Genomic DNA, 27,740 nt, shown 5'->3' on the forward strand with positions numbered 1-27,740 from the left:
CAGTTCTTCGTTTGCCTCAAGTATTACGTTTGCAATTAAGGTTGAGTTTAGATGTAAAATCACTTTGTCTGTTCGCAATTCATCTGGAAATTCGATTATTTTTAGATCTTTTGAGACCAGTGACCGCAGTTGTGGAACGTGGTGTAATAGTCTCAACACATTGGTGCGATTCAAGATTAGATTTTCATATCCATGTAGGCATTCCAGCATTAATTTAGGCACAGCCACCGAGTCAGTAGCTTTCGTGCTAATCCTCTGCTGTCTTCTATTCGAGTTTTGCCCGAGTGGCTCCGATAGCTGGGGGTCCACCTTCCGATGTTTCAACGGAATAAATGGAGGATTCGGTGCGAGAAATGCGTCCTTTCTTTCTTTCACTGGATTCATGTTAGCAAAGATCGGACTTTGCACCTTGGGGCTTGTTGGTTTTGCGTTGTTCCTCCTCATTTGCCTGTCCCTTTTTTCTTGGAGTGTAACTCAGGGCTCCTTGGCTCTTCCTTGTCCATTTTACTCTCGACAATGGGATATAATTTCACGCACCTTTGGTCTTTAGCGTCGCTGAGTGGCTTGTCTGGGAGAACCTTAGGATTTATTTCCACCCTCATGTTCATTACATCATTGTCTGGGTTGTGCTTCTCTGTGCTACCTACTGTTCTTGGTTTGGCTGAAGGTTCCACAGGGCTACTACCAGAGCTCACCTCATCTGCTGCGTCCTCCTCATAGACCGATAGTTCCAGTAAATCGGCCTGTGTTGTCTCCTCCTCTGCGATTTGTATGATCGCATTCTTTTTTGTCGTTGCTTCCTCTACAAGTTGATACTCACTCTCTTGATCCTTTGCCTTTAGTGCCTCGTGGTCAGGATCCACCGACTTACCTTCTTTAAATGAGTCGGCTAATTTTAATCATGAGGTAATTGCTTTATCCACTAAGTGGAACATATTTAAATTTCGCAAGAACTTTCGTGCACCTTTTTGTTGCTTTCTTTTTGAAGCCGGCTTGTTCTTTTGTTTTTTTATAGATGCAGTATTTTTCGTTTTATCCCCTACAAGACTTGCTCTCGCTTCTGTCTTCGAATGCCCAAAAATCGGGAACAAGCCCGATTGCTTTAGTGACACATCTTGCTGATTTTGCGGGTCAACTACCAGATCTGTTATATTTTGTGTCAAACTAGAGCCGGAGGCAATTTGAACATCCCCCAATGCTGGGTTCGTCGCATTTTGTGAGTGTTTAAACGCAGAATTAAAAGAGAGGTCGAGAGGATTTGTATCACTCTCCGCGTTTCTGTTCATTTTGTTAGTGATAGCTCGCAAGTCCTCCTCCAGCCGTGTCTGCTCAACTTCTGTGCGGTCCCCTTCGTTCATTGGGACAATCGTAACAAACTGTGATGTTTCCGTGATCAACGTGCGATGTAGAGAGGGTTTGAGTGAAGCCTCTACTTGCGGGTTGAGGGGGGCATTCAATGCCAGATTTGGAATATTTACTCTGCTGCTAGGGTTTACTGAATTAGGGGTCAAGCCTGAATCTTTCTCTCGAACAGCAGCTTCCAATGTCTCCCCGTTATGAACCACGTGAGATTTGCGAAATAACGACAAAGCTTCTCTTGCCACTTCAGCAAATAACTTCTTGTCAATCCTGTCATTTTGTTTAGATTCGTTCATGTCTTGTAAACCAGACAGCAACTGCTGGTTTGTCTCGTTTTGTTTATGGCTTCCCAAGCCCTGCGTTGCCTCTAATTGAACCAGTTTTGAATGCGTCAATGCTAACAGGGTTGAGATATCCTTTACGTTGTCATTTAATGATTCATAGAGTTTTGTGAATGGTGTAAGAGAAATTGCCATGGCCGCAGTTAAGGTCGTTAATAGATCATTTAGGGGGACATGACTATATGACACTTGTTTCATATTTTCGTTTCTCTCAATTGAATTTGCTAAGTTGGTATTATAGTACCTCGTCTCTCTTCTTATTTTAGGAAAAGGGCGTTCCCCAATCGAAGAGTCTGAAGTTTCCTCCTCTTCTGATGATACATCGAGCGACGAGGTTGACCTACTGAACTCGTGTGCTATTACCCGTTTTCTATGATCTTCATACTCCTGTTTGGAGGCCCTATTTTGAGAGATAGGCACATGGCTCTCCTGTGTCTGTCTACCCCTCATAGGCGATACTACCTCTTGAGCCTTATTGTTCTTCAGACTATCTGCTCCCCCAATTTCATGATTAAGTGCTGTGTCGTACTGTGTCGTTGATACAGCAGTTCTAGATGCGATTCTTGGAGTCAATAATGTTTGTTTATCACGGTTCCTGGTTTTGTTTAGGTTAATTAAATTTTGCAATACAGAGGAAACCACTTCTAATGAATTTCTTTTTTCATCAGGGATATTGACATTTAGCCCAGTCGTGGTACTCGTACTGGGCTCTTTCTGCGCATTACCGTATTTCAGCAGCTCTGACGTTGTTTCGTCATTGTGTGGATCGTCTGCAATGATCTTGTTGTGCTCAGGAGTGGCAGGTGGCTCCGAGCGATTAAGTATAACCTTAGTATTTCTACTAGGATTGACATTAGAAAGATCAGGCTTCGTAGTCTGATTACTTACTTCTTTCTTCTGATTCGCGTGCTCTTCGGGCAACTCTGCAGGCATGCTAACAGCGGAGTGATCGACTTTTACAAAATCGCCTGTTCTATTGCATCCGCCCGCTTCCAGCCGCGTCGCGTTGGTGACTGCAACACCGCTCGAACTGTTCGATGTGACTGTTCCGCCGTACCGCCTCCGGACGGCCACGTCATCATCACGCGTCGGGCTTGTCCTTTCCTCAATCAGCGACATCTCAGGAACTCTCCGCGTCGGCTCCAACTCCGTGGCCTCTCCTAACCGGCCACAGCCTTCTGCATTTGGTAAGTGGGTCTCTTTCACAGCTATGTGTTCGGGTGTTTCATCGAATGATACTATTTCGTCACTTGCTACCGATGCATTGGTCCTCGACTCCGCTGATATATCGAGGTCGGAGCACATGCAGCCACCAGTAGTACGAGGTGCTTCCGAGGTTGTAATTAGGACTACAACCTTGTGATCTCTATTGCTCGGGGGCTGCGACTCTAGCTCTTTGCACGTATTATTAAACACGCTGTCTGAGCCTTCTGTTGTTAAATCCACGTTGCCAGACGTATCGAGTTCGATACCCTCTGCTATATCGGTTACAGAGTTACATGACAAATAAAGACTTTGTGGTTTTTTCCTCGATCGTTTGGCGGTCAACTCCTGTGTCTCATCCGATGATGCAGCCCTTTTTAAATGGACTCTTGTTCTCGGAATTGTAGGTCTCTCAGTGAGACTTAACGGTTCCATTTCTTGTAGTGTCCTTGTTCGCCTAGCGCCGCATGCCAAACAGCAAACAGTAGATACAACAGCCCTTTGCACACAGGGCTTAGCGCCGCAAGGGCGAGAGAGGCGGCCTTAAGTGCCCAGAAGACTGGGTCAGGTGACACAGCCAGTCAGTTGGTTAAAGGCACAGGTACACGGCACACGCACCTCTCTTGTTGTCTTCCTTCTCCTCCTCCTTCCTCCACGCCACAGCAAACAGTAGATACAACAGCCCTTTGCACACAGTCCCGGCCTGAGGACTCGCCGGACTTCTTTCAGAACCACCTCCACACTGTACAATCATAGGAGAAAGAACAGTGAGGGAAGCAGAGAAAAAAGGAGCAGGGAGCTAACAGGAAAGTGTGAGGGTGGGCAATTAGCAGCAAGGGTCTGCAATCAAGCAATCAAGCAATTGAATACTCTAACATTTATATAATTTCATAGAATCAATTAAAGATTTCTTGTTCACAGTAGTGGTAATGGACAACTTTAATTCTACATCCATGGTTTACAGATATGTTCACACCAGCATCAAATCACAAAAGTAGGGATAGTCTACAGTTTTGCCCTTTCATATAGTCATACTAAAACACTAGAAAGGACCCAACAGGAATGTCTTTCAGACAACTATGCCCCTTAAAAGAGATATTAATTGACCAACAATCACCCACACCATGGACTAGGGGGCCCAAGTTAAAGACATGAAAAATGTGAGGGCCTTTGCGCCAGGCCCTGTCACTGTTACCGAATGTTGAAGCCTGTTGGGCATGTAATTGTTACTATCGGCAGCCAAAGTTCATGTCAGTGGGTGCTGACAGCAATGCATCTGCTTGAACGAACTATTTGCATGGCCATCCTGGAAATAGAAACTAGAAAACCTCTTCCATTTCTATGGCAGTCTGGGGCTGTGAGGAGCCATGTGGCAAGGCGGCGCAGCAACCAGGTAAGTGGGTGGGGTAGATGGGAGAGGGGAACAGATGAGGGAAGCGAGAGGGAGGGAGGATGGCGGGTAGGTGCGAACAGCTGTGAAACTTTTACCAAACAAAGGCTTGGATCATGAGATTCAGCCTACGATCTGAGCAACCCAATTGGCTGCTGTGCCCAAATCTACTGGTGGCTCTCTAATAGGCTGCTAGATGAGGGTCGTGCATTGGAGATATGAGGTGCTCTCACTGAAACTCCTCAAGAATTCAACCATCCCTTGTGAGCAGAACTGCATCCCATTGTCAGTTACCAACTGTTATGTCAGTAAGATAATAAGACTGTCATTACAGACCCTATCCTCTTTGATTCTACCACTTGGCCCAGTCATCTACCAGGACTACTAAGTTGCAAATTAACCCAACATGGACCACACCATTTGGCACCACCACAGAAATGAGGTTTTGAGTCGTTAGATCTGTTGATTAGTAGAATCAAAATATAATAAATCACTGTCTCTTCTACCTGGCCATCCATCCGTGGTTGCCAATATCCTTCAAGCAATTGTCTCTTGGTACGATTACAACCAAAATGCCCTTCATGAAGCAGATTGCGGTTGCATCGCCACTAGGTGCCTGGATGTCTCACTCCTGAGGATTCCCAGTTTAGAGCCACCCGATTCCTAGAAGACGTTCTTATACACATAGAACACGTTCAGATTGGTTGGTCCACCAGTCCTGGGGTTGAAGCACCACACAGGGCTTTTACAAAACAGGTAGTCCACCAGGGCTTCAAAGGGCAAGATTCAGGAAGGGATGCCAGGCCTATTTGAGAGTCTTCTTCGTATCTTCAGTCAGCTGTTCTTCTATGAGGGATTCTTGTCATGATCTCTGCTTCCAAAAGGTCAGGGTTTTCCCAACTCCCTTGGAAGCAGATCCATAACCCAGGTTCCGAGGGCCAACCAGTCCCAATTGGGACCTTTTGGACCCAGTCCTGGCGCCAGTGGCACCAGGCTCATAAATATGCCCAGTCCCAGCGCTGGAAGCGCCGGGCTCATAATGCTTGGGTGGACTTACCTGCAGCAGACCATGCTGCTTACTTGCCTGCCAGTTGAGCCTCTGATCCTCTTCTGTTTGGAACTACTTTTCCTGTTGGGTGGGGCAGGAGCCACTCCCTAGGTTCAGAACACTGGAACTCTTCTGGAAAGCAGGAACTCTTTTCTTACCTAGGCGTGGCTGTGGAATGAGACACCTAAGCACTACAGGAGGCTATTTAAACCACACCCGATGGATGAATCTTGCTTTGCGTTATTCTGCATCCTCTGCAGCAGAACGCTCATCGTGTCTTCTGCATCTGATCCTGGGCCTAAGGAAAAAGGCTTACCATCCTGAATCCAGTCTTCAGCAACACCTATAAAGACAAGAAAGAACAGGTTAGCATTACGGTCTTCAGTGACAGCGCTTCACTTACCTGGTCCATCGGCTGTCACCAACGCCTCGTGCTGCATTCCGGCATCTGAAAGACAAAGGCTTACCTACTCTTCGTGCGCTCCGGAGGCCTTCGGCGCTGCATCCCGCATCTGAAAGACAAAACAAGGTGCGTTTAAAGACATTGGGGAACTTTAATACTCACGTGCCATTACTCCTTTCCACATCTAACCCAGTGGGTATTCCGGCACCCTGCAGCCGCTCCGAACTCGTACCTGCAAAATAAACAGACAGTTAGAGCGCATCGTGAAGCAGGCAACAAGCGCTTACTTACGTGCTTCCAGGCGCTTCTATTCATCACACGGGCTCCATCTTCAACTCACTTCAGCCCGTCATCCGCCATCGCCGGAACCCTGCAAAACAAGAGACATCATTACTAAAGACTTTTAAAGACATTAGAATTACTCGAAAATTACCGTTCGTGCAGTAAACGACGGACAGCAGTCCTCTGAAGTCAAGAGGCCTGCTCCCCTTATCCAGTGAAGAAACTAGTTACAGCACCCTGCCCAGAGGCAGATGGAGAGCACGGCGTTCACTTACCTAAGGTGAGAGCGTTAACCTTTGGGGTTCTACAGGAGAAGAGAAAGGGAAGAAGAGAGAGACATTCAATAACCCAGTTCATTAATCCCATATTTTCTATCTGCAGACATCTTACCCTTCGAGTCAGACATACAGTGCACAGAGGTCCAGCCCAAAGAGCCAGCCGTGTGTTACACATCACCTTTGAAGATACGGTATACGCCCAGTCAAGACCAGCGCCTCTACGGGAATCAGGTGAGCGTTACAATTCTTGGCTCCAACACTGATCTGAAGAAATGGCTGCAGGAGTCCTTCTCCTCAGCCTGGAAGCAAGTCCAAAGCCACCAATGGTAAGCATCTGCACCATTCATACTGCCAGTATTTGTCCAATCAGGGTCAAGTATTGGTTTCACTCATGTCCCACAGCCAGACTCTCTAGCACCACAGATGTGGAGTTGGAACAGACAGTCACACCCACTTCCTGGGCCACACACACAAAGGCATCACTAGCCACTAGCCTGCAGCAGCTTTCCCGGGTAAGTGCATGACTTTATATGAGATTTCCTGACCCTCGCAAGGCAGGAGGGTAATGAAACAACAATATGGCCCAAGAACAAGCAAAAGACTTGTGGCGTGGCCATTTTAGGGCACTAGTCACGTTTAGTAGCCATACACAGTGAATGTGCCCACTAGAAATGACAAAAATGGTAAAAAATATTATTGCTGCCACCAGCTCTCTCTTTAGGCACATATACAAGTAACCAAAAATCCCTAGTGTAAAAGGCTAGGGTGATACAAATGTACTCCCATTGCACAGTTGTAAGATGCTGTGTGCATGGTTAAAAAGTTGCCAACGTGTAAAAGATAAAACAGAAACAATTACTAGTAGGAGGGCTCATCTTATGAAAGATCCCAGTGGTTGTATATGAAAAGCAGCTGTGTGTGGTGGGGATCAGCGGAGGAGTGGAATGGGCAAGAGGTAATGCTGCCCTTTGTTAAATTGCTTCAGTGGGCATGAACTGAGGGAATGAAAGGCGTCCCAAGCAAAAATGACATCCACTTTTTGGTTTGTTTTTGGATTGCTTCCGCCTTTTTTCAAGTTTTTTTTGGCCTTAAGGATTTATTTTAGATTTTTTACAAGGAATTCTTTTTTTTAGTCTGAAGATTTTAGATTTGTAAACACTTGTTGCTCATTACAAAATAATCCAGTGACACTAATTTCTAGACACGTTTACTATATTTAAATGTTAGGGAAACAATGTCAACCTAGTTTTAACATTTGTGTTGGAATCATTTAGGATTTTAATGTTGGAAGAAAATGTGCAGAGTTTTTGGTAGATTTCTTTAAGATTGTATTGATGCATTAAAAGTTCAACTGAAATTAACTACTGCTTGAGAGAGTAATGGACAAAACCAGGTGGTACTTGCATCAAGCATGCAGGCACAAAAAAAGGGACGTGGACTGACCTCCCGGCCCCGATGCCCTGGGCGCAGGGCCGGGCCTGGGAATCCCTGTAGTAGCCCCCAGCCCCAGAATGAGGGGATATGCCAGGTAGCTCACCCTGGTCCCATTACACAACAGCGTTAATTCTTTCAGTAAATAAAGTAACAATTCTACGACTTTGCCATGAACCGCAATGCATGGATGAAAACTACTAGTATTAACATGGTAGCTTACCCAGCCTCACGACATAGCCTGCTCCTCCCATATACCTGGTGCTATCAGTGCCAACGAAGCATATTTGTTTATCCTTTTGTGTGCTCCGTGAAACGTGGTGACTGGCAACTGCGATCAAATATTTCAGAAAAAATGGGTAGTGGCTGCCAGAGTCCATGGGGATGGAAGTGCATCGCGCAGGGTAGATGTGTGTGCACGAATGTCTCGCATATGTGCTCTGGCATATTTACAACTGGATGCTGTGCACTGAGTGCTCTACATGAGTAGCTTGTGTGTTTTTTGTATATAGCACAATACTAAACCGCTCCCATCCCTGTACTCTTTAGCACATTATGCCATATTTCATGAGCTGCATGCCTGACTTTTAGGGTTCTTAAATTAACTTTTCCCTCATTTAAATAAACTCACCATCCCTCCAACAAGAGGTTGGTATTGTAGATGGTCCTTCGAAAGGTTAGGCAATGGAAAGTTCACTGTTCTTAATTGTGGATGGGATGTGAGGCAACCCTAAAAGAAAAGCCACCTACTTGCATATTTCTGACTTAGAAGAATGGTAAATGGCAAAGGTGCCAGAAACTGAAACCAAGGAATTGTATTTTCCAGTACTTTATCCTCTTTTGTCATAGGTGTGGAATTTTACTATTCAGCTAATTTAAGAACAACAGATGTCCACAAACTTCCTGTCCCATGCACACCCAATTGATATTGTAAGAACAATCAATTATTCAATTATTATAAAAGTGTGTTCAATAATATGATTTCGGTATATATACAGTATGTATGAATTGAAAATCATATCAGTATATACTATTGAAGTAAAATTACTTTTTTACATAAAGTGGGTCAGAAATCATTATTGAACACACTTTAATAATTGAATAATTGATTGTTCTTACAGCAGCAATTGGGTGTGCAGGGGACGGGAGAGTTCTGCATGTTTGTGGACATCTGCTGTTCTTACATTAGTTGGTACAACCCAGTGTCAAGGTTGGTTTTTCTCCCCGGCACCCCACTAAACATTTTAAGGTTACTAATATCTCCTAAATTGACCAGGTGTGCTCTAGGCTCGGTAGGATCATGGGTGTACTTTTAGGAGGCAGGGGCGTTTGTCCTCCCAAAACTTTCATGGCACACCATTTTTTCCCCATTCATTTGGCTGGGGCACCATTTCTTCAGATGTCATGTCCCGCCCAACATTTTCTGAAAAGTTACTCCACTGGGTAGGATATCAATTTTACTGTTCAGCGACACTGGAGCAGATGGGAATTGAAGATGGAACTAACAATTGAAAAAGAACCTTAATGAACATTGCATTACTTCAGTAAGAAGTGAGTAGAGGAGATGAAGGGTGGGCCATATATAAAAGGTGGAGTTGAAGGCTTTAATAGTACTAGAAGTAGCAAAGCTCATACTTGCTTTTGGTTCTTGGCCGCATTAGGCATATGTACGATAGTAAAATATCAATTCCTATTGCAAGTTTCTTTGTAGGCGTTTATAATTTTTTAAAAATCTAAACAGTTTTAATTTTGTAAACCATACTTCTTTGCACCTAGTAAATCACAGAAAAAAAAATATATATATATATATATTTGCTTTTCTTCACTAAGCAGACTGTTGAGGACTCTGCTAGGACACATCCTGAACTTTGTTATTCCTCCAACTGTAGTCAATTGGATGGATACACACTTCTGAATGTCCTATGTCACCCAAGACCATTTCAATCACCAGGCACTAAGAAATGACATAGAACCCGACACACCCTGCCACAAACTTACAAATCGCAGCTGCAGCATCACTATGCTGACTTTTTGCTGGTAAGGGATTGTCTGTTCTGCCGTTTTGTTATACTATTTTTGCATGAAGTTTATGCTAATGTCCATATGCATATGTGCCAATTGTTTGCCATTCTGCTGTCTCTTATATAATACAATTCATCATGCAGTGTTGCACTCGGGTCCTCTGGGAAAACGTTGAACCTTTCAAGCTGGCACAGACTTCCCAAAACGTTACACAGCAATACACATACCAATAGCTGGTGAGTTGTCTACAAATGACAAACATAAAATAGTACCTGATTTCACAAGCAAATTACTTAACCTTGTTGCAAGAATAATTTATAAACTTACACAATAATCGGGGTGAGAGATTATACACACTTTCATCATCATACCATTACAGAATGAAAAAAAGAAGTCTCTAGATTTGTTTCCATGGTCACAAAAATGTTTTTGACCCTTCGTTTTTAATCTATATTTGTTTGTCATAGTAGAAAAAACACCCAAGGACACTTAACAATTCAGTTTTTTGCACATAATACACATTGGATACAGTCCAGTCAAAATGACTGGATATTGGTAGATCTAGAACATGTTTTACCTTTTTGATCGACGGAATACTATTTTACAAATAACATGTGAACAACAACATTTCGGTGAAAAAATTTCAATGTTAGTAGTGGACACTGAGAAGGAGAAAAGGTTGTCGACACTATAGTGTTTCGGCCAAAAGGAATTAACTGTTTAGTAGAGCTTGCCTGTAGTTGGCCTTCATCAGGACGGTCAAGTTGGTAATATACTGTAGTGTCCGGTGGATCTCCGTCAAAATATAATGACAAGAGATGTATGGTTCAGAAAGTGTGTCATCTCAAGTTATGATTTCTTAGTCACATATAGCTGTTAATGCTGGGTATAAAATAAAGAGGCGATAGTGCTGCGTTAACACATCGCTATGCTTACCGTATGCAAAATGCTACGGTGGTGAGCTTGTGAGCTGGTCCCTTGTCGTGGTTGTAGGAGAAAGGAACCACCAAATTCTTGGTGGTCGTAGATTTGTCAAAAAGCCTTGGGGAATAAAGACAAAGATGGAGGACCTATGTGGATGCTGGGACTGTGACAATAAATGACTAGTCGTAGCAAAAAGGATTGGGAAAAATAGGACGCTGGATGTCTTACCTCAATGGTGAAGGATGTGGAGCTGCATGCTTTGTTTCTAGGCGTGCAAAGTGGATGGGCTCTGGTTGCGTCCAAAAACAGTATTCAGAAAAGTCAGGCTGTAGGTGGAAGGGCAGCCAATGAGTAAGGCACCTCCTGAGCATCTACTGAGTGTAAAAAGTGCCCTGGATGCAAGAATGAAAGAGGCCCATGCAGTGTAATGTAGGCTGCTAGCGTGCGTGAGAGAAAGTTATTCCCAGCTGGTGGCGAGACATGGTTCCGGTGGCTGTCCCCGAACCTGACCCCATCCGGATGGAGGCATTATGCCCCTGCATTCGTGTTCTCAGGATAAGAGCTCACCCTCCCATATACGTGGGCCATTAGATCATGTGCCTAACCCTTTGGTGGTCTCAAAGTTACACATCGATTCATATGGAGATATATTTGTTATATTATTCTGATTAGTACACCATGGGTACACCTTCTGTTTAGCCTTAATGTTTATAATCTGCACTATATGTAGAAATATACATTGACTGTGCATTTATTGACCATCATGCAATAGCGAAGCGTAATCCAGCACTCGCATTTACATTAATAGTTCTTACAACATGAGTGTGCCTTTCTTTTGCACCAACATATCATTTTACCCACACTTTGGGTGCTCATTCATGCAACGGCCTGAGCATACTACCCAAGTAGCGGTTACCAAGGCAACAGTGTTCGCCAGAAGTCAGCCAGTCCCATATGGCCACCTTGACAATATAATCAAAGTGTTACCAAGGCAACCGAGTGTCTTTATGAACCCTGAAACTTGAACTCTGATTAGTCAAACTAGCAACTCTGCACTCTACTTTCTGAAGAAAAAGTCTCAAACTGAGCAAATCAGAATGGTTCTCCACTAAGGGGAATGGACATTGGATAGTCATTGATTGGAATGTAAAAGGTACATGAAATATAGTTTAGAAAGAACTTAGTCGGTGTAATGGGGGTCAGGTGGGTGTCCCCCGCTTCCGTTAGAAGGAGTGCGGGGGACAAAGTTAAGAAAAATGTTAAATAAGGACCATGTCCCTAGGCAGCACCAGCTCCAACCCACGTAAGTGGGTGGGAACTGACGCCACAGGGTATAGAGTTAGAGTTGGCGGCACACTTTTTGTGCTGCCGAGAATAAGTGCGTTGGGAGGGGTGGGGTTCAAGGGGGGAAACGAGCGACACGTGTTCTATGTGATCACTGCGCCACACCATAATTGAGGTCGACATTTTTGTAGTCTCCATTATGGGCGGTTCAGTAATCACATAGATCCTTCTAGTTACTCCTTCGTGTTTCCTGAAGACCCTGTGGCTTTCCCTGAATCCTGTCTGGATCATGCCCCTTTTTTTGTTTGATGAAGGAATCCCTCTATACTACTGCTGTTTAACCGTAAGACATTTTACCGCATTTTGTACTGGTGGATGTGGGGCAGTTAGAGGGACAGAGATATAAAACAGAGGTGAGGGCCAGGGTGCGGGGTGGTAGAACAGGGCATATGGGTGGCTGGCCCCCAATAGAAAAGGACAGTGAAATGGGATGGATCAAAAATCGATAGGCATGTTTCACCATCCTTAATAATGTTTGACGAGCATGTTTAATCATATAAAAAGGACTAATAAAAGTAACAAATAAAATGCTTATATTACATACACACACTACGAGTACTGACCCCACTATACGACAGGACATTTTTCATCATTTTCACAAAACTGCAATATCACAACTACCGGTCTTGTTCACATCCAATTGTTTAAACAAAGATTTTAAAATAGCTGAGATCTGGATATTCAATGTGAAAAAATTAAATAATGAGAGGTTGTGCCAAAGTTTGGTAGCCTAAGGAAATTGTCCAACAAATTACCGCTGTTTTTTGCTCATCAATCAGTCTTGAACCCTACAAAAGGGAAGAGGAGGTAAGATGTTTTGACACAAGGTGGATTGCAATCTGGGAAGAAGGTGCAACCAGAGAGTACGAGAAGGAGGCGATCCTGGTCCATGTGGCAGCGTTGTCATCTGAAGCACACCTGAAGGACACTAGTTTGAGACTACTGGGCACAGCAATGTCTAGTCTTTCACAATGACTATGCGCAATGAGACAAACACAGATAGACCGTTGCAGTTTGGCGCTTCGCAAAACTACTCCTTGTGGACGCTCCCTTCGAGTTCCTCCTTCATGTTTCCTGAAGACCCTGTTGCTTCCCTGTATCCTGTCCTAACTCTCATATCCCATCCCTCGCTCGCTCTCCACTCCCTTCCCCCCCCCCCCTCACTCTCCTCAGCGCCCTGTAACTACCTGGCTCCTGCTGATTAGAGAATTCAGACCGTAAATGGGTTTGATCCCGATAGTCACCTGCTCTCTCCTCAAACATATCTAGACCTGCAGAGGGTTTTTGCCTTGTTCCTTTTCCCTCGGAGCTGTTGGGTTCACCCTGCAGGTGATGTGGTTGACTGATGCTGTACCGACAGTGTGGCCCATCGCAGGGATAACCCCTACCCCTTTTGCGAACGCCTAACAAGATAAGGCAGTATGTGGGAGACATGGGTTTGATCATTACTCGGATACTAAGCAATGCTCAAACACTGATCGATCTATCAGAGGGAAGGCAAGTCACGTCACAGCTTGTTGGGAGGTATAGCTTAGTCTCTTAACGAAGTCTAAGTGCAAGGAATACCAGTTTTAAAGAAGTTGTGGAGTCACTATCCAGATATTGCTGGAGACCACATCCAGGAAGAAAATCCTGCTGGGGGATTTATCCCAAACACTGACAAGAACCAGATAACAGAAAGAGAAGCAAAGCAAAGGGCCAAGCTTTGGAAGGTGACACCTGACTGCTGAGTGAGAATAACTTCAATCTGACAACCCTGGAAAGGGGGAAGAAAACGCGTTGGTAAAAGTCACTGTGAAAGCCTGGTACTGTGGGGCTGGGTAGAAAAGCAGTGCCATTCCTGCTGGTAAGGTATCTCCTAAGGCAAAGAGGAGTAATGTACTTGCTGGTAGGAATGTGCTGCATCTATACCAAGAGGCCTGGAAAGGTGTTTAGAAAGGCAATATCTGAGGGAAGATGCAACCAGAGAAGAACGAGTTAAGAAGCATGTTGGGAGCTAGATCACTGGAATTATGTATACTAGGGAATTGGACTGGGACATCAATTCCTGCTTAGAGTAGGCCCTTGCATTAATTTCTGTTCCACCACCAGCCATCAGCAGTTATCCGAAGCTATCAGTGTTAATTATTTTTGGCACATAACAGGACTTATATAGGCACGCAATCAACACAACCTGGTGTTAAATAAAGCTCTTCAACTTCAATTCCTATTGTCTTGAGTCTTTGTTAAGCCCATGCTGTCACATGGTACAGATACATTTCAGAGGAGCCTGCTACAGAAAACAAAATCATGCCAAATGGTTGAAATAAAATTAGATAAAACTGTACCTCTCCACGTTGAGGGTGCTGTATTCGTGTGAATCTTAGATCTCCATGTTGCCAGTTAGGGTTAACACTATATATTCTCAGCTGGGAAAGTTCAAATGATGCATTAAACGCTTTCGCACTGATCCGGATTACTATTGAATTCACAGAAAGAGAAATGCCTTCCACCACTTTTTCAGCAAAACCATACTCACTAGAAAAAAAAAAAGATGTAATCTGCAACTGTTCATTTCTACTACAACCGTATATAAAGTTTCAGCAGCTTAAATGTCATAACATTTTTTATCAAATCACTGCATAATTACAAAACGTAACATTGAAAACAGTACACTGATGCGACACAGAATATCCATCCATTGTGCAATAATCACGGGTTTCCCAGTTCAGCTTGCATTAAAACATCTTGCTTCCGTTTTAGGTACAACGATAAGCGTTCCCCAACACAGGGCCTATCAGTTCTTCTGCCAGTTCATACAGCCATCTCATGATCGAACGTTACAAATAAAGTCACCCCAGACTGTAGGATAGAGTAATGAGAATGGATCAAGACCTAAATAGCGTGAACGAAATACTGACTTTGCGAAATCCAGACCATAAAGGCCGCCCGCAAAGTCAGCCTTTTGTTCCTGGTCCCCTTTCACCCTCTGTTTCAGCACCCCCCCACGCCCCCCCCACCCAACTCCCCACAACCGCACCCATCCTCTGCTTTGTGGCCCCAACAGCCCACCCCTCACCCTGACTTACCCACTTCTGCCCCAATCCAGTACTGTCCCCGGTCTGCTGGCCTCATACTCCAAAGCCCCAAGTACTGCACTTTGATAAGTGACATTTTGTGTGTCGGGCTTCTGGCATTGCAGCCTACAGACCAGGAATAAAACCTAGAATTATATGTAGAGCACAAGGAAGGACTCAATGGTCAAAGCATTTCAAGGAATGTGATGTGATAGACAACCCTTGTTGACGGATAAGAAGCCAACAAAAAGGGCACCCTTTACTAATATTATAATAACTGGATTTTTAATGCAAGACTCGACCTGCAACCTAAACATCCAACAGCTGTGAATAAAGTAGGTTTTAAACGTCAGGTGACATAACGGGTACTTGAAACCCAGAAGAAACTCATAATTTCAAAACCTTTTCTCAAGTACTCTTATGCCTATAGCTTCCTCCACAAGACAACCACACTGTTGAATGTGGCCTAAAAAGCGTATACTTCGATTATGTCAATTCCTTTTCAGGGTTCGAAATTGAGGGGAGCTGGGAGCTATTTAGCTCCTGCTTGTAGCCTAGAAAGGCCTCATCAGCTTGACACCAAAAGCTAACAGCAACTAGCTGGCCAGCTGATGCCAAATTAACACAGCTATTGAATTTAACCTTGTTAGTTTGGGACAATATATAAATACGAATTAGGACACATCTTTGCAACATTTAAAGCATAAGGGGTCATACATACTGGAAAGAATGGTATTCTTGCAGCTTATGTAGAAGTTAGATTTGTGGAATGGTATGTGCTAGCTTCTCGTTCCCCAGTGATAACCAATGCTCCTAGTCATTGGTTAGTGCTGGCTATCCAAGGGCTGCTTTTAGCTACAGCTTCCAATCTTCGTTTTGATCCCTGCTTTTAAAACTTGCATCATTATATTTCATACGTTATAAAATAAAAGAATAGCAAGAACCAATAAATATAAAATTCTTCTGAAATGGATGCACATATAGATCTTAATAAATGGAATAAATAAGTCTTAAAATGCAGTTTCATTTAGGAATAAGCAAGTAGCAGGGTCTGATAATTTCCTTAAGAACAATGGGCTTAAAGAAATAAGCCCATACCTTACTGTCAGTGATAACAGTGATCAGTGGCAGCTACATATGGAGGTGGAACGTGGCTCTTACCTACCCTCATACTTTGAGCGGCAAGAGGTGTTTATAAAAGAGGCGAGTGGACGGGGATAAAAGAAAGGTAAATTGCGCAGAATATGCACACGCGAACGTCTGGAAGAGGGAATGCAATTAATTATAGAGGTCAAGGAATCTTCTACAGATCTCGCAACTCCTTTTCCCCCCCCTTTACGATGCATACGCTTCCATCAATTCTGGCATCGTATCAGAGTGCTTCAGTGAGTGCAGTTAGGAAACCCTACCCCATCGGTTGCCTTCTGGAACGCTTTGGAACTTTGCATGCTGCTCGAAAAGTTGCATTTATAAATATATTTGGACAACATTTTGGAACCTTTTTTAACGCAGTTTGGCCACGCCCTGCTCTTTCTGCCCAAAAACATTTAAAAACTTCATCCCGCGCTTTTCTGCCCACACGCATCAAGGAGTGAGTGCAGTTAGGCAGTTGGCTGGCACGGCAACATAGCAGATGGTATTGTATTATTCATTGGTAAACTACGTTATTGAGATTGTAACTGGATACATATTGTTAATTGTTCTCAGCACAGGCTCTGTTGGTACACACGTTTGTCTGCAGGAGAATGTTATATGCCTATACATTGAAATCAACTATGCCTAGGAAGGTGCCTATGAACCAAGTTAGAGAGATCAAGTCAAATGTCGACAGCAGGCACAAAGGATGGGGTCGCCTTGCGAAGAGCCCTCCCGGCGCAGCATTTACGCACAAAGTCCTTGCAGTCAGATATCAGGGGCCACTGCGCCAATTTAAAAGCACCCAGCGAATTGGACCCCGATTGTAATCCAGAGTCAGTAAAGATAGGCCAACAGAGTAATAATCACCGTGCCAGACGCAAGAACTTTTGATAGACTTTAGGGAGATATCTGACTCAGCAATGGTGGCGGCGCTCCCACATATACAATCAAAGGTAAAACCCTGAGAAACACTGCCTCTCCAGTCACCCCTACCTCCCAAAGGGCCGATTCTAACATTCCACTGATGGCTTACTCAGCAGAAGGCCAGTCCGGCCAGATAATTGTCGCCCAAGTCCATAGGGGCGTTGAATGCATAATAGTACCATCTAACGCAGGCCTTCCTTTGGAAGGCACCCTGCTGATAAAGGACCAGTTTTGCATATCAATGAAACATAGGGACTCAATGTCAAGGAACAAGGTAAGGGTATTATTACACCAGTCGAAATTGTTAAGCCAGGTATCACCCGAAAAAGTGCTGGCACAAGATCCGCAACCCCCACTGATTTACTTTTCCCCCCTCTGCCCTTAAACTTGTATCAATCCCCCATACTTTATCCAGACTCTCCTCACACATCATCTAGTTATTTGGTTTCCTTTGTCAATCCTACTCCTCGAAGGTCTGTGGAGCTGAATCAGGGGCTCTCCCCATGGTGGAGGTCACCTTAGCAGCCATGAACACTGCTCTCATGGTCTTAGCGAAATTATATGAGGCTCTAGATATGGAAATAGACCACTGTGGTTTACTGTATCACCACGGTACCATTTCTCCTTAAAATCATCGACAGAGTAGCTTACCTCCAGATACAAAACTATCTAGAGACGAACCAACTACTAGGATCACGCCAATCTGGATTCAGACCATTACACGGCACTGAAACGGCCCTAATTGACCTTAAGACTCTAATTGACGAGTTGAAGGATAAAGGTAAAACAGCTATGCTACTCCTCCTTGACTTATCGGCAGCCTTTGACTTGGTGGACCATGCAGTACTTTGCAACCACCTAGCGTCTGCCGCCTACTTCTCAAGCGAAGCTATAGCCTGGGTACAATCCTTCCTTGCTAACCGGACGATGCGAGTGTTTTCCCTCCTTAGCCTCCGCGGACCCAATACATATCACCTGTGGCGTCCCACAAGGTTCATGTGTCTCCCCCACAATGTACAATATCTTCACTAAGCCACTCTTTGACAAACTTGACACACTGGGGATAACATACACTAACTATGTGGACGACACGCAGATCCTCATTCCACTCTCTGGAAACTTTGTCAAAGATACAGCTCTAGTAAATAAGATTTATCTCCTCATTCAGGCATGGATGGCCTCTCACGGCCTCTGCCTGAATGACGACAAAACAGAGATACTGATCCTGGGATCTGACTCCAACCTCAAAAAACGTAGCCCCAATTACTGTGCCTTCAACATAGATGGCAATATAATCAAAGTGGCAACTGAGGTAAAAACTATAGGTTTCTACCTTGATAACACACCATCTTTCAAAAAACAAACCAACGCCCTCGCATCTTCCACGGCCTACACTTGCAAATTAATTAGGGCTTGCAGACCTTACCTCTCCAAAACTAACTGCATCACGCTAGCCAACGCCCTAGTTATGTCTAAGTTAGACTACTGTAACGCCCTCTACTCGGGCGCAAGCAAATCTATCATAAACAAAATGCAAACACTACAAAACAACGCCCTTAGAGTAGCGCTAGACATAACCCGCAGAGCACACATTTCCAACATTAGAAAGGATTATCACTGGTTAAAAATTAGTGACAGAATCCTCCTCAAAACACTATCTCTCACCCACAAAGATCTGAACAACACTGCACCTCCTTACATCTCGGCCAGACTAACCAGAAAATCTTTCTCATACTGCACTAGAGCATCTAACCACCTATTATTTGAAATCCCCAAATTTAAACTAAAAAAAAACAGGCGGAGCTAGCTTCCCCATTAAAGCTGCCTGTGCATGGAATGCCCTTCCTTTGGCATTGAGAGCCAATCTACCATATTCGAGTTTTAGACGCCTTGTGAAAAATTGGCTCTGGACTAACGAAAACTAACCAACTAACTCTCTTGGCCTGGTTATACTACTGACTAACCACTGTGAATAGCTACCTGAACACTTCTGATCCCTGATCTGACTCCTTTGTGTATAGGAGCCTTTCTCATCCTGTACCCCACCTACATGTTTGTTAAATTGTTATAACACCTGTACTGTATCTTCTTTATGCATTTTTGTAAGTAACTAAGCTGAAGTATTCTTGTTTCTGCTGCGCCCGGCTACCCCTGGGTTTGGAGCGCATTATCAAATAAAACAAACTAACCACACTACTAACAAAAACAACTAATATGGAATCACTCTTATTACAAGGCGATTCCAAACCATCGAATGGCAGCAGCATTGCAAAATTGGTGCCCTCGACCATGGAACGGCCCTTAATACGTATTGACCCAGATTCTAGGAGCTCTGCTTTAAAAGGGGCGGATACACAGGACCCTCAACCACAGGACAACCAGGATAATGAAAATCTAACTAGTGCTAGCATTATATTTAAATGCCTGTTTAAGGCACTTGATGAACCCCAGCAGCTATTATCGGAACCTAATTTTAAAATCTTCACTAAGAAGAAATGAGTGTTGAAAGTGACACAAGTGGGGGAAAAGACTAAACATCATATCACGCTCAAGAGCAACTTTATTTGGTTTAAGAAAATCTGCCAAATAAAAGAACTTGCGTAAAAAAAAAGCAAAACTTGTCATGAAGGCTGATGATATTCAATCTTGTAAATCCTCCGAAGGTCCAGAGGGAATAGATGAGTTATTACAGGAGGCAAATCTGTTGAATCATTCTGTTTATACGGATAGAGATTACTTTCCCGTAGAAGCAGGTAGCTTGGAACACAGCCGCTCTAAAAGGAATCTGGTCTAAAAGGAAAAACAGTTCAATTAGGCCTCATGCCCATCCTGAAGATATGGCTAATGCAAGTAACACTTCCTTTAGGTGTGAATATATTACAGTATAGCAGAAAAGTAATCTTTCTCTGAAAAACAACAAGGGATCGAATAGGAGTAATCACAACTACTGATCTGGGAAAGAATGACCAATGGACAATCTGACCCAGATCGGGGCGAAGGAATCCGAACACCTGCCATTACCCCGAACACTCAAAAGCGGTCTCATAACTACTTCCTATTCCCGAAAAGGCCATAACAACCATTACAGTCTTATATTAGAATGCAGAGGTGGCACTTATGAGATGTTTATGCTAAATAGATTGAGCTCCCTACTGACTATGACCTGGGCAAGGTGAGGCTGGTGATTTGTTCTCAGTTGGTGTAACGCTCACCTGACTCCCACGGAGGCGCTGGTCTAGTCTGGGTTGCTGTGGCCTCTTCGAGCGTGATGCGCAGAACTCGGAACACAGACTGAACAGGACCCTCAAATCTTGCTTGTCTGGCCCGTAGGAATATCCTTCTGCAGATGAGAAAGGAGATTAACAGTCTGCAGAATAGTGTGCTTGCTCCCCCCTTCCCCTCTTCGTTCTTCTCCAACTTCCTCCGAAATCCCCGGTTGAAGCTCACCTTATGATTTGAAAGGATGAACTCTCCATCCTGCTTCTGGTGCAGGGGCGCGTGTTTGTCCAGTTACTTCACTGGTTTTCAGAATGGCGCTGGCAAAATCCACTTTGCTTTCCTGAGCGGAACGCTGTAAGTATGAAGATTAGAAAAGTTCAAGTGTTGAGCCTCCTTTTCTGTTGCCTTCCTAACCTGTGATCTGTCCTTTATTTTAGGTGCAGAATGAAGGCGATGCATTGAGGGATTGAATTGCCGATGGTAAACTCAGGTGAGTTAGCGATGGGGGCGATCCCTCAATGTCTTTATATTCCTCCAGTAATGTCTTTTGTCCTTTCCCCATAGGGGCCGGGGTGCGGTACCTGCCAACGAAGCGGCGCCGACCCGAAATGAGGAATGGTCCACCAACAGAAGACCGGTAAGTGTTATGGCGGAAAATTAGGCTTTCCTCATATGTTCCTTCTGCTCACCTTTTGTCTCTTCTTCTCTCCCCTAGGCGCAGAGAGGTGGCGACCGGTGCAGACAGTTGCGGTGGAGCCAGAAGAACTCCCGAGGACAGGTGAGTGAAGCGCGGCGCTGCAGCGAGCAATGCAGTGCTTTTAAATGAAAGTCTTTTCTCAGGAGCGCTGGCGTGAAGGTTCCGGATGCAGGTAAGGAGTTTGATAAAATTCTTGGTTTTCACCTTTCTATTCTCTTCTTTCCTTACAGGTGTTCCAGGATCGAGGCGGGCGTGGCTGGAGACCAGAAGCAGACACGATGAGCGTTCAGCTGCTTGGATACAGAACAACGCGAAGCGTGAGCTACTGTCTGGGCGTGGCTTAAATAGCCCCTAAAGTAGTTCCAGGTAAGTATCCTTCCCTGGCCACGCCCGAGTGGCAAAATAGTCCCAATGAAAAAATAGTCCCTTTCAGGTCTCAGGGAGGCCTGAATCTTGCAGCATGGTCTGCATCAGGTAAGTGCACAAAACACCTTCCTTTATGAGCCAAAGGCGCCAAGTCAGAGTCCAAAGAGCCCCTATAAGGGGCCGCTGGGCTTTTACCCGGGGGCATGATGCCTGCTCCCAGGGGTGCTGGGCCTGGCCTGGTGCTCCGGGGGTAGGCATCATGACAGTTGGTTATGAAGTTATTGAGAGCATCAAATAATCTTTTCCACCAATGATTCATATTGAAAGAGGAGAACAGCCAGCAAAACAAATGGCTTGCCAGGGAGCCAGGATGATTTGCCTTTACATCACAGGGAGAAGATAGGCTCTAGGCTGCTACTGAGAATTCCTAGCAATCAGGGGCTGTCAGGAGGTCCACACCAGATGGCGATCTTAAGACCTCCTCAATTACAAAATTATCAAAAACGCTCTGGCTCACCAGGGGCCCTAACACAGAAAAATAGTTACTCTCAGAAAAAACCTTTGCCTAAGACAGGAATAACAATTCTGAATCTGGAAGTCAAGCACTATTTGGGTAACAAGGGGAATCCGTTGCAAGGCCAAGATATAGTCATGTTTGACGAAACAGGGTTCTTTAAACCTCTGTCTGGGTGGGCTATGCTTTGTGCGTGGTCCCAGCTGTCAAAGCCATCAAAGGAAGACCGACAGCGGGACTATTGACAGCAAGTCTACAGGCTTCACACTAAAGCAATGGGCCCCCTTCTAATTCATTTACACAACTTACAAAATTGATATGACCTGTGGGTCACTTTGCCCTTATAAATTAGTATTGGAAACACGGAGCAATAACAGACGATTTATTTTTGAAAGGTGTAGATCAAATATTGGCCTTAATTATGCTAGATTCCACCATAATGTCAACAATAATAGGGGGCGATTTAAATATTGAATATGTAGGTGTAAATTTGTATCCATTAGCTAATTCAGCAAAAAGATGGCTAACCTGAATGGAAAGCCATGATTTCATTATGCTGAACAGTGCTTTAAAAAGCGATATTCCTCGCAGGCCCACGTGGAGTAGGGTTAAACGGGCCTCCATTATGAATTATCATGACCCTCCGCAAAGCTCTTAAACTTGGCTCTTTCCGCGACCATCTGAGGCGACTGAGTCCTTGCAACCCAATTACAAATGCTCAATGTGATACTGAGCAATGACGCCACTGAATACGCTTTTAAGTCACTATTAAGCAAACGCACACTTGAAATCTGGAATAGCGGACTCCGTAGATCATAACTCCACCCAAACACTCACCTCCCATATCACTATGCTTAATCACTACTCTACACCAACTCACAATTAGTGTGCAGCTACAGCCCTCCATCAATTTCAGCCTAGCTGCTCACATACGAACACTACCCCATGAACACCTCATCATTCTAATAAAATGCAGCTACATGCCATGACAAACCAGCGAAGCTGCACACATAAGCATCCTACATAGGCCTAACACAGCCAGAACCCAGTGTTGGTGTCCATCCTCAGGACTGCACACATCCAACTGATATCAATACCACCACACCTAATGCAATTGCCTGATGGTAGCTGATTCCTAGCATCAGCTGCACACAACTGGTCCACCCAAGCACCCTATGACGCCTTACTCTCTCAACTGACCTGGACTACAGTCCCTGAGGGCATTGAACATACCAGCGCATTGAAGTCATACCATATAGAGCGCTTTACAAATGCCAAATAACATCACATAACATTATATATGCGTCCAAAGAACCATCTTTGTGACCATGACATACCTTCAAGTGACCACTCAAACCAACAGTGACCATAATTTATTATGGTTTATATGAGTCCTGCCTAACCTATCTGTACAACCGGCTCAATATGGGTTCAATGTGGAGGTTAATTGTGGAAGGAATAGGTTTAGGTGGACTACTTTGACCTTATACACATTAAATGTGTATAATTAAAGACCACTCTTTGCTTAATGAAGAAATAATTAATTCTGCGGGTCGCTGTGTGGCAGCTCTTAGCTTGTTTACGCAACAAAGCGACGGTGGCCGCAAGCCAGTACATAAACATGTCTTGGATAACTTAAGGGTGTTTTTAAATCCAAACAGGTCAGAGAGGAAGTGAGCACTGCCATCTTCAGATTCTAGGTGAAACCCCTTTCCCTTTTGAGGAATAGCCTGTCATGCACCACCTTTAATAAGCCATCAGCTTTCAGTTAATAAACACACATTGTAGATTGGACTCATTACAATGCGATCATTTGCTTGCAATCACAGAGTACCCATTTTCTACAGTAACCAGTACAGATATTAGAGCAATGTTTGCTGTGAATAGACCTATTGTAGATTCAGATCGGGATGAATCAACTTTTTCCTTGGATATTGCCATATCTAGCTCTATGTTGAAATAGTCACTGTTCTTGACCTCTCACAGACATTTATACACAGCTGATACAGATAATGTCATCTTCTAGTTCAATTTCTACATATTTTCTATTCTTATTTAGCAGTTGGTGTTTGTCCTCCCGTAGCAGTTTTTGCATGGCTGATCTGGACGATGGCCTCCTGTCTCAAAACCATTGTGTGTCTAATCGGTCAGAACCTGCCACATCGGTCAGTTAAATCATCTCAAGGTCCAGGAATAAGGTGAAAATGGTCCATGATTTTTTATGTGAGTAAGCCTATCTTGTTTATAACTAATTATATGATAGCACATTGGCAGCTTCACAAAAGGATTTTGATACATGGAATGTCTAGCTTCTTTAATAGGGTCCAAGATTTTCTCTACCTAACAGTTAGAAAGGCAGGTTGGTTCCAGAGATCGGTATGGAGATGGAGTTGTAAATGATGCCCGTCTCTTGACATACTGTTTAAACATTTTCCTTGTGAAGGTAACACTGCTCAGCCAACTGTTCGTATTTTAGGTTACTGCTCGTCAACGTCACCAGGTGTGAAGTTTGGTTTCAATTGATGTCTTCCAACTCCTACCAAACTTGATATGTCTGACTTCCACTCGCAGAGTGCGATTTAACAGGAAGTCATGCTGTTAATCCTTCAAGTTAGGGAAGCCAAATCCTCCATCTAAGACCGATCTTTCAGTTTGTTTAATGAGAACACAGCCTTTCTGGCTGGGTGTCATGCAAAGACCATAAACAATGTGTATGCCAGTTTGCCTGATAACAAGGGGTGCAGATATATATAACATGTACACTATTCTGAGTAGCAAGGTCACTAAATATTTGTTTTAGGCTATAGCGAAAGATGTAGTTTCCTTCTGGAGATATTAGCCGTCATTTCCCGGTAATTGTTGGTTTCCAGGGTGCATGTAGGATTTCCCGTAATGTTTATTCCCAGGTACTTAAGCTCTTTGGTCTCTGATTTATAAGGCCATTGGTCATGGTCACTTTACCATCTTGGATAATGGGAGGATACCAGATTTAGTCCGGCTGACTTTATGGCCAGGATATTTACTGAACTTGTTAATGACATTCATCAGTTCTGTGATAAATAGGATGTGAGTCGAAAGTAAAAGCATATTGTTGCCAAGTTAGCATTTTGTTTCTTGATTACAGAGTTGAAACCCTTTGATGTTTATGATGGATCAAATTGCTATTGCTAGATGTTCGATAGTGCAGATGTGTGCAAGAATGTAAACAGCCCTGCTTTGTGTCCCTGCAATGAAATCTCATTCGATAGCAACCCATTTGTGTCGTGTCTTTTTTTCCGAAGACTCCACAATAATAACAAAGTTACTCACCATAGTGGGTACCTTACTCCTAGTCCATAGTCTCCTTTCCTCTATACTTCTGGTACATTCCATCCTATGGGACGGGAGCACTTTTGTAAAAAGCATCAAAACTTGTTTTTGTCCTCCTTATATTTTTATGTGGGGCATGGCACACGGCCCTGACCCTGCCCCTCCTGAGCTCAGCCCGCGCATCGTCCTTTTCTATCACCAGGTCTGAGACAATTTAAGCAATAATAGAGGATACTTTTTAGAGGGGACGGCGGGCGGGCGTATGGAGCAAAGGGGACTATCGACTAGGATTAAGGTAGTCAGCACAGTGAGTAACTTTGTTATACTCCTACGTACCGTCCCCTTATCTCCATACTTGTGGGAGATTCCCAAGCATACCTCACGGGTAATACGGGTAGATGGAAAAAATCCATTACTGGAATAGTTTCTTAAGAACAGCCTGGCCGGCTTTGGCAATCAGCCCTGGAGCTCAGGTTCAACCAGTAATGCTTACAAAAAGCAGATGGGGAAGCCAACATAGCCGCCTTGGAAATGGTTTCCCAAGGGACATACTTGGCAGCTGCCGCTTTGCCACGTACAAGAGGAGCATGGATGCCTTTCGGAGGGTTGAAGGCCTTGAATGCTATAGGCTTCTGAAATACAGGAGGCAATCCATCGGGAGATAGTTGTTTTGGAAGCTGGTTTCCCCTTCGGGTCTCCAAATGTGACAAAGAGTTGTGAGGAGCCCCAGAGTTCACTCGTTCTATCGAGGTAAAACGTCAGGGCTCGCCTAACGTCCAAATGGTGTAAAACTCTCTCGGCATCAGATGCCGGGTTAGGAATAAAGACAGGTAAGGAGATCGATTGGTTCAAATGAAAATCAGTAACCACATTAGGCAGGAAGGATGAGCATGAAGCACAACCTTATCCTTGTGGAAAGTGAGGAACGGATGTTCCACAGAAAGAGCCTGGAGCTCACTTACTCGCCTTGCCGATGTTACTGCGATCAGAAAAGCGACTTTCCAAGAAAGGAATTTCAGATCGGTAGTAGCCATGGGTTCAAAAGGTTTATGGCATAACGCAGTGAGGACCACATTCAAATCCCATTTGGGATGAGTGGTGCACACCTGCGGGAAGAGCTGAAGACCCGCAAAATGTCTTAATAACCAGGTTAGTCAATGAAAAAGAACAGCGGTCCGTGGACAGGTAGGCAGCAATGGCTGATAAGTTCTGCAAGACAGAACATGAATGCCTGTAACTGCGAGATGAGAGACGAAAGATAGAACAGTGTCAACCGCCTGGGGTCATGTCTGTTTAGCTAAGCACCAGTGGCAAGAACAGAACCATTTGCTCCTATATTGAGCTCTCGTGGAAGGTTTTCTGGCTACTTGGATAATACGCATATTGTCATCGGACAGCTTGAACTGCATTAAGAATTTGAATTCAGGCACCAGGCCACCAAGCTGAACGATTGAGGGGTGGGGTGCCACAGCTGGTGATCGCTCTGGTGAAGAAGGTTGGGAATCGGCAGCAATCTGATCGGAGGAAGAATCGACAGATGCTGAAGTTCTGAGAACCAGAATCTGGCTGGCCACCAAGGAGCTATGAAGAGGAGAGTGCAATTCGATGTGCTCCTGAGCTTGCAGAGTGACCGATGAATCAGAGGCAATGGAGGAAAAGCATAAGCCTTCATGTTGTGCCACGGAATCTCGAGTGTGTCTCCCAAGGACGTCGCCCCAAGCCCGTCCCTGGATGCATAAAGAGGAAGTTTCCTTTTTCTAAAAGTCGCAAAGAGGTCCACTTCTGGAGTGCCCCATTGGCAAAAAATCCTGGAGATTACATTGCTGTTCAATTCCCACTCATAACTGGCAGCCGACTGGCGGCTGAGTGAGTCTGCAGTTACCTTGATGTGACCCGGATTTGTGTACAGACTGGAGCCAAACCTTGTGTTGAATGGCCCAGTCCCAAACTTGTATGGCTAGGTCCACAAGGAGAGGTGACTTGGTGCCACCGTGCTTGCTTATGTAAAACGTGCAAGTGGCAGGGCTAGCACGCAAGAAGCCATGAGACTCAGGAGTCTTTGGAACCACCAGGTCGTCATGTGCGAGGACTGGAGGAAGAGCTGACATGTGGTCGATACGTCTGCAATACTGTCTGTCATTAGGAACACCATGGTACTGACTATATTCCAACAGAAACCCAGGAAAGTCAGGTCTTGAGACACCATCATGAACGATTTGCACCAATTCACAGACAGCCCAAGATGGTACAGGAGCTGAAGGAGAGACTGAAGATTGGTCAAGGCCGTCTGTGGGCAAGGACTGCGCAGGAGCCAATCGTCCAGATATGGATATACATGAATCCCCTGCAGTCTGAGGAAAGCTGCGATGACCGACATCTTCGTAAAGACACACAGCGCTGATCTGAGACCAAAAGGGAGCACACAGAACTGGAAGTTTTCTTCTCCCAGGGAAAACCGCAGATATTTTCGATGCAGGGTCCATATCAGAATGT

The 27,740-nt window shown here is 44.4% G+C and overlaps 1 protein-coding gene across 2 annotated transcripts in view; it reads right to left on the reverse strand.

Annotated features, from left to right (window-relative positions):
* The window catches only part of BLTP3B (bridge-like lipid transfer protein family member 3B), a 2,399,137-nt gene that overhangs the window by 1,798,384 nt on the left and 573,013 nt on the right, over positions 1-27,740 (reverse strand). For both annotated transcript variants that reach the window (XM_069629381.1, XM_069629382.1), the window contains exon 5: positions 14,353-14,542. In XM_069629381.1, coding sequence (XP_069485482.1) covers positions 14,353-14,542 — 190 coding nt within the window. The remainder of the gene's footprint in view (positions 1-14,352; positions 14,543-27,740) is intronic.

The sequence above is a fragment of the Ambystoma mexicanum genome, chromosome 12 (assembly GCF_040938575.1).
Source record: "Ambystoma mexicanum isolate Mex_15411 chromosome 12, UKY_AmexF1_1, whole genome shotgun sequence".
NCBI lineage: Eukaryota > Metazoa > Chordata > Amphibia > Caudata > Ambystomatidae > Ambystoma > Ambystoma mexicanum.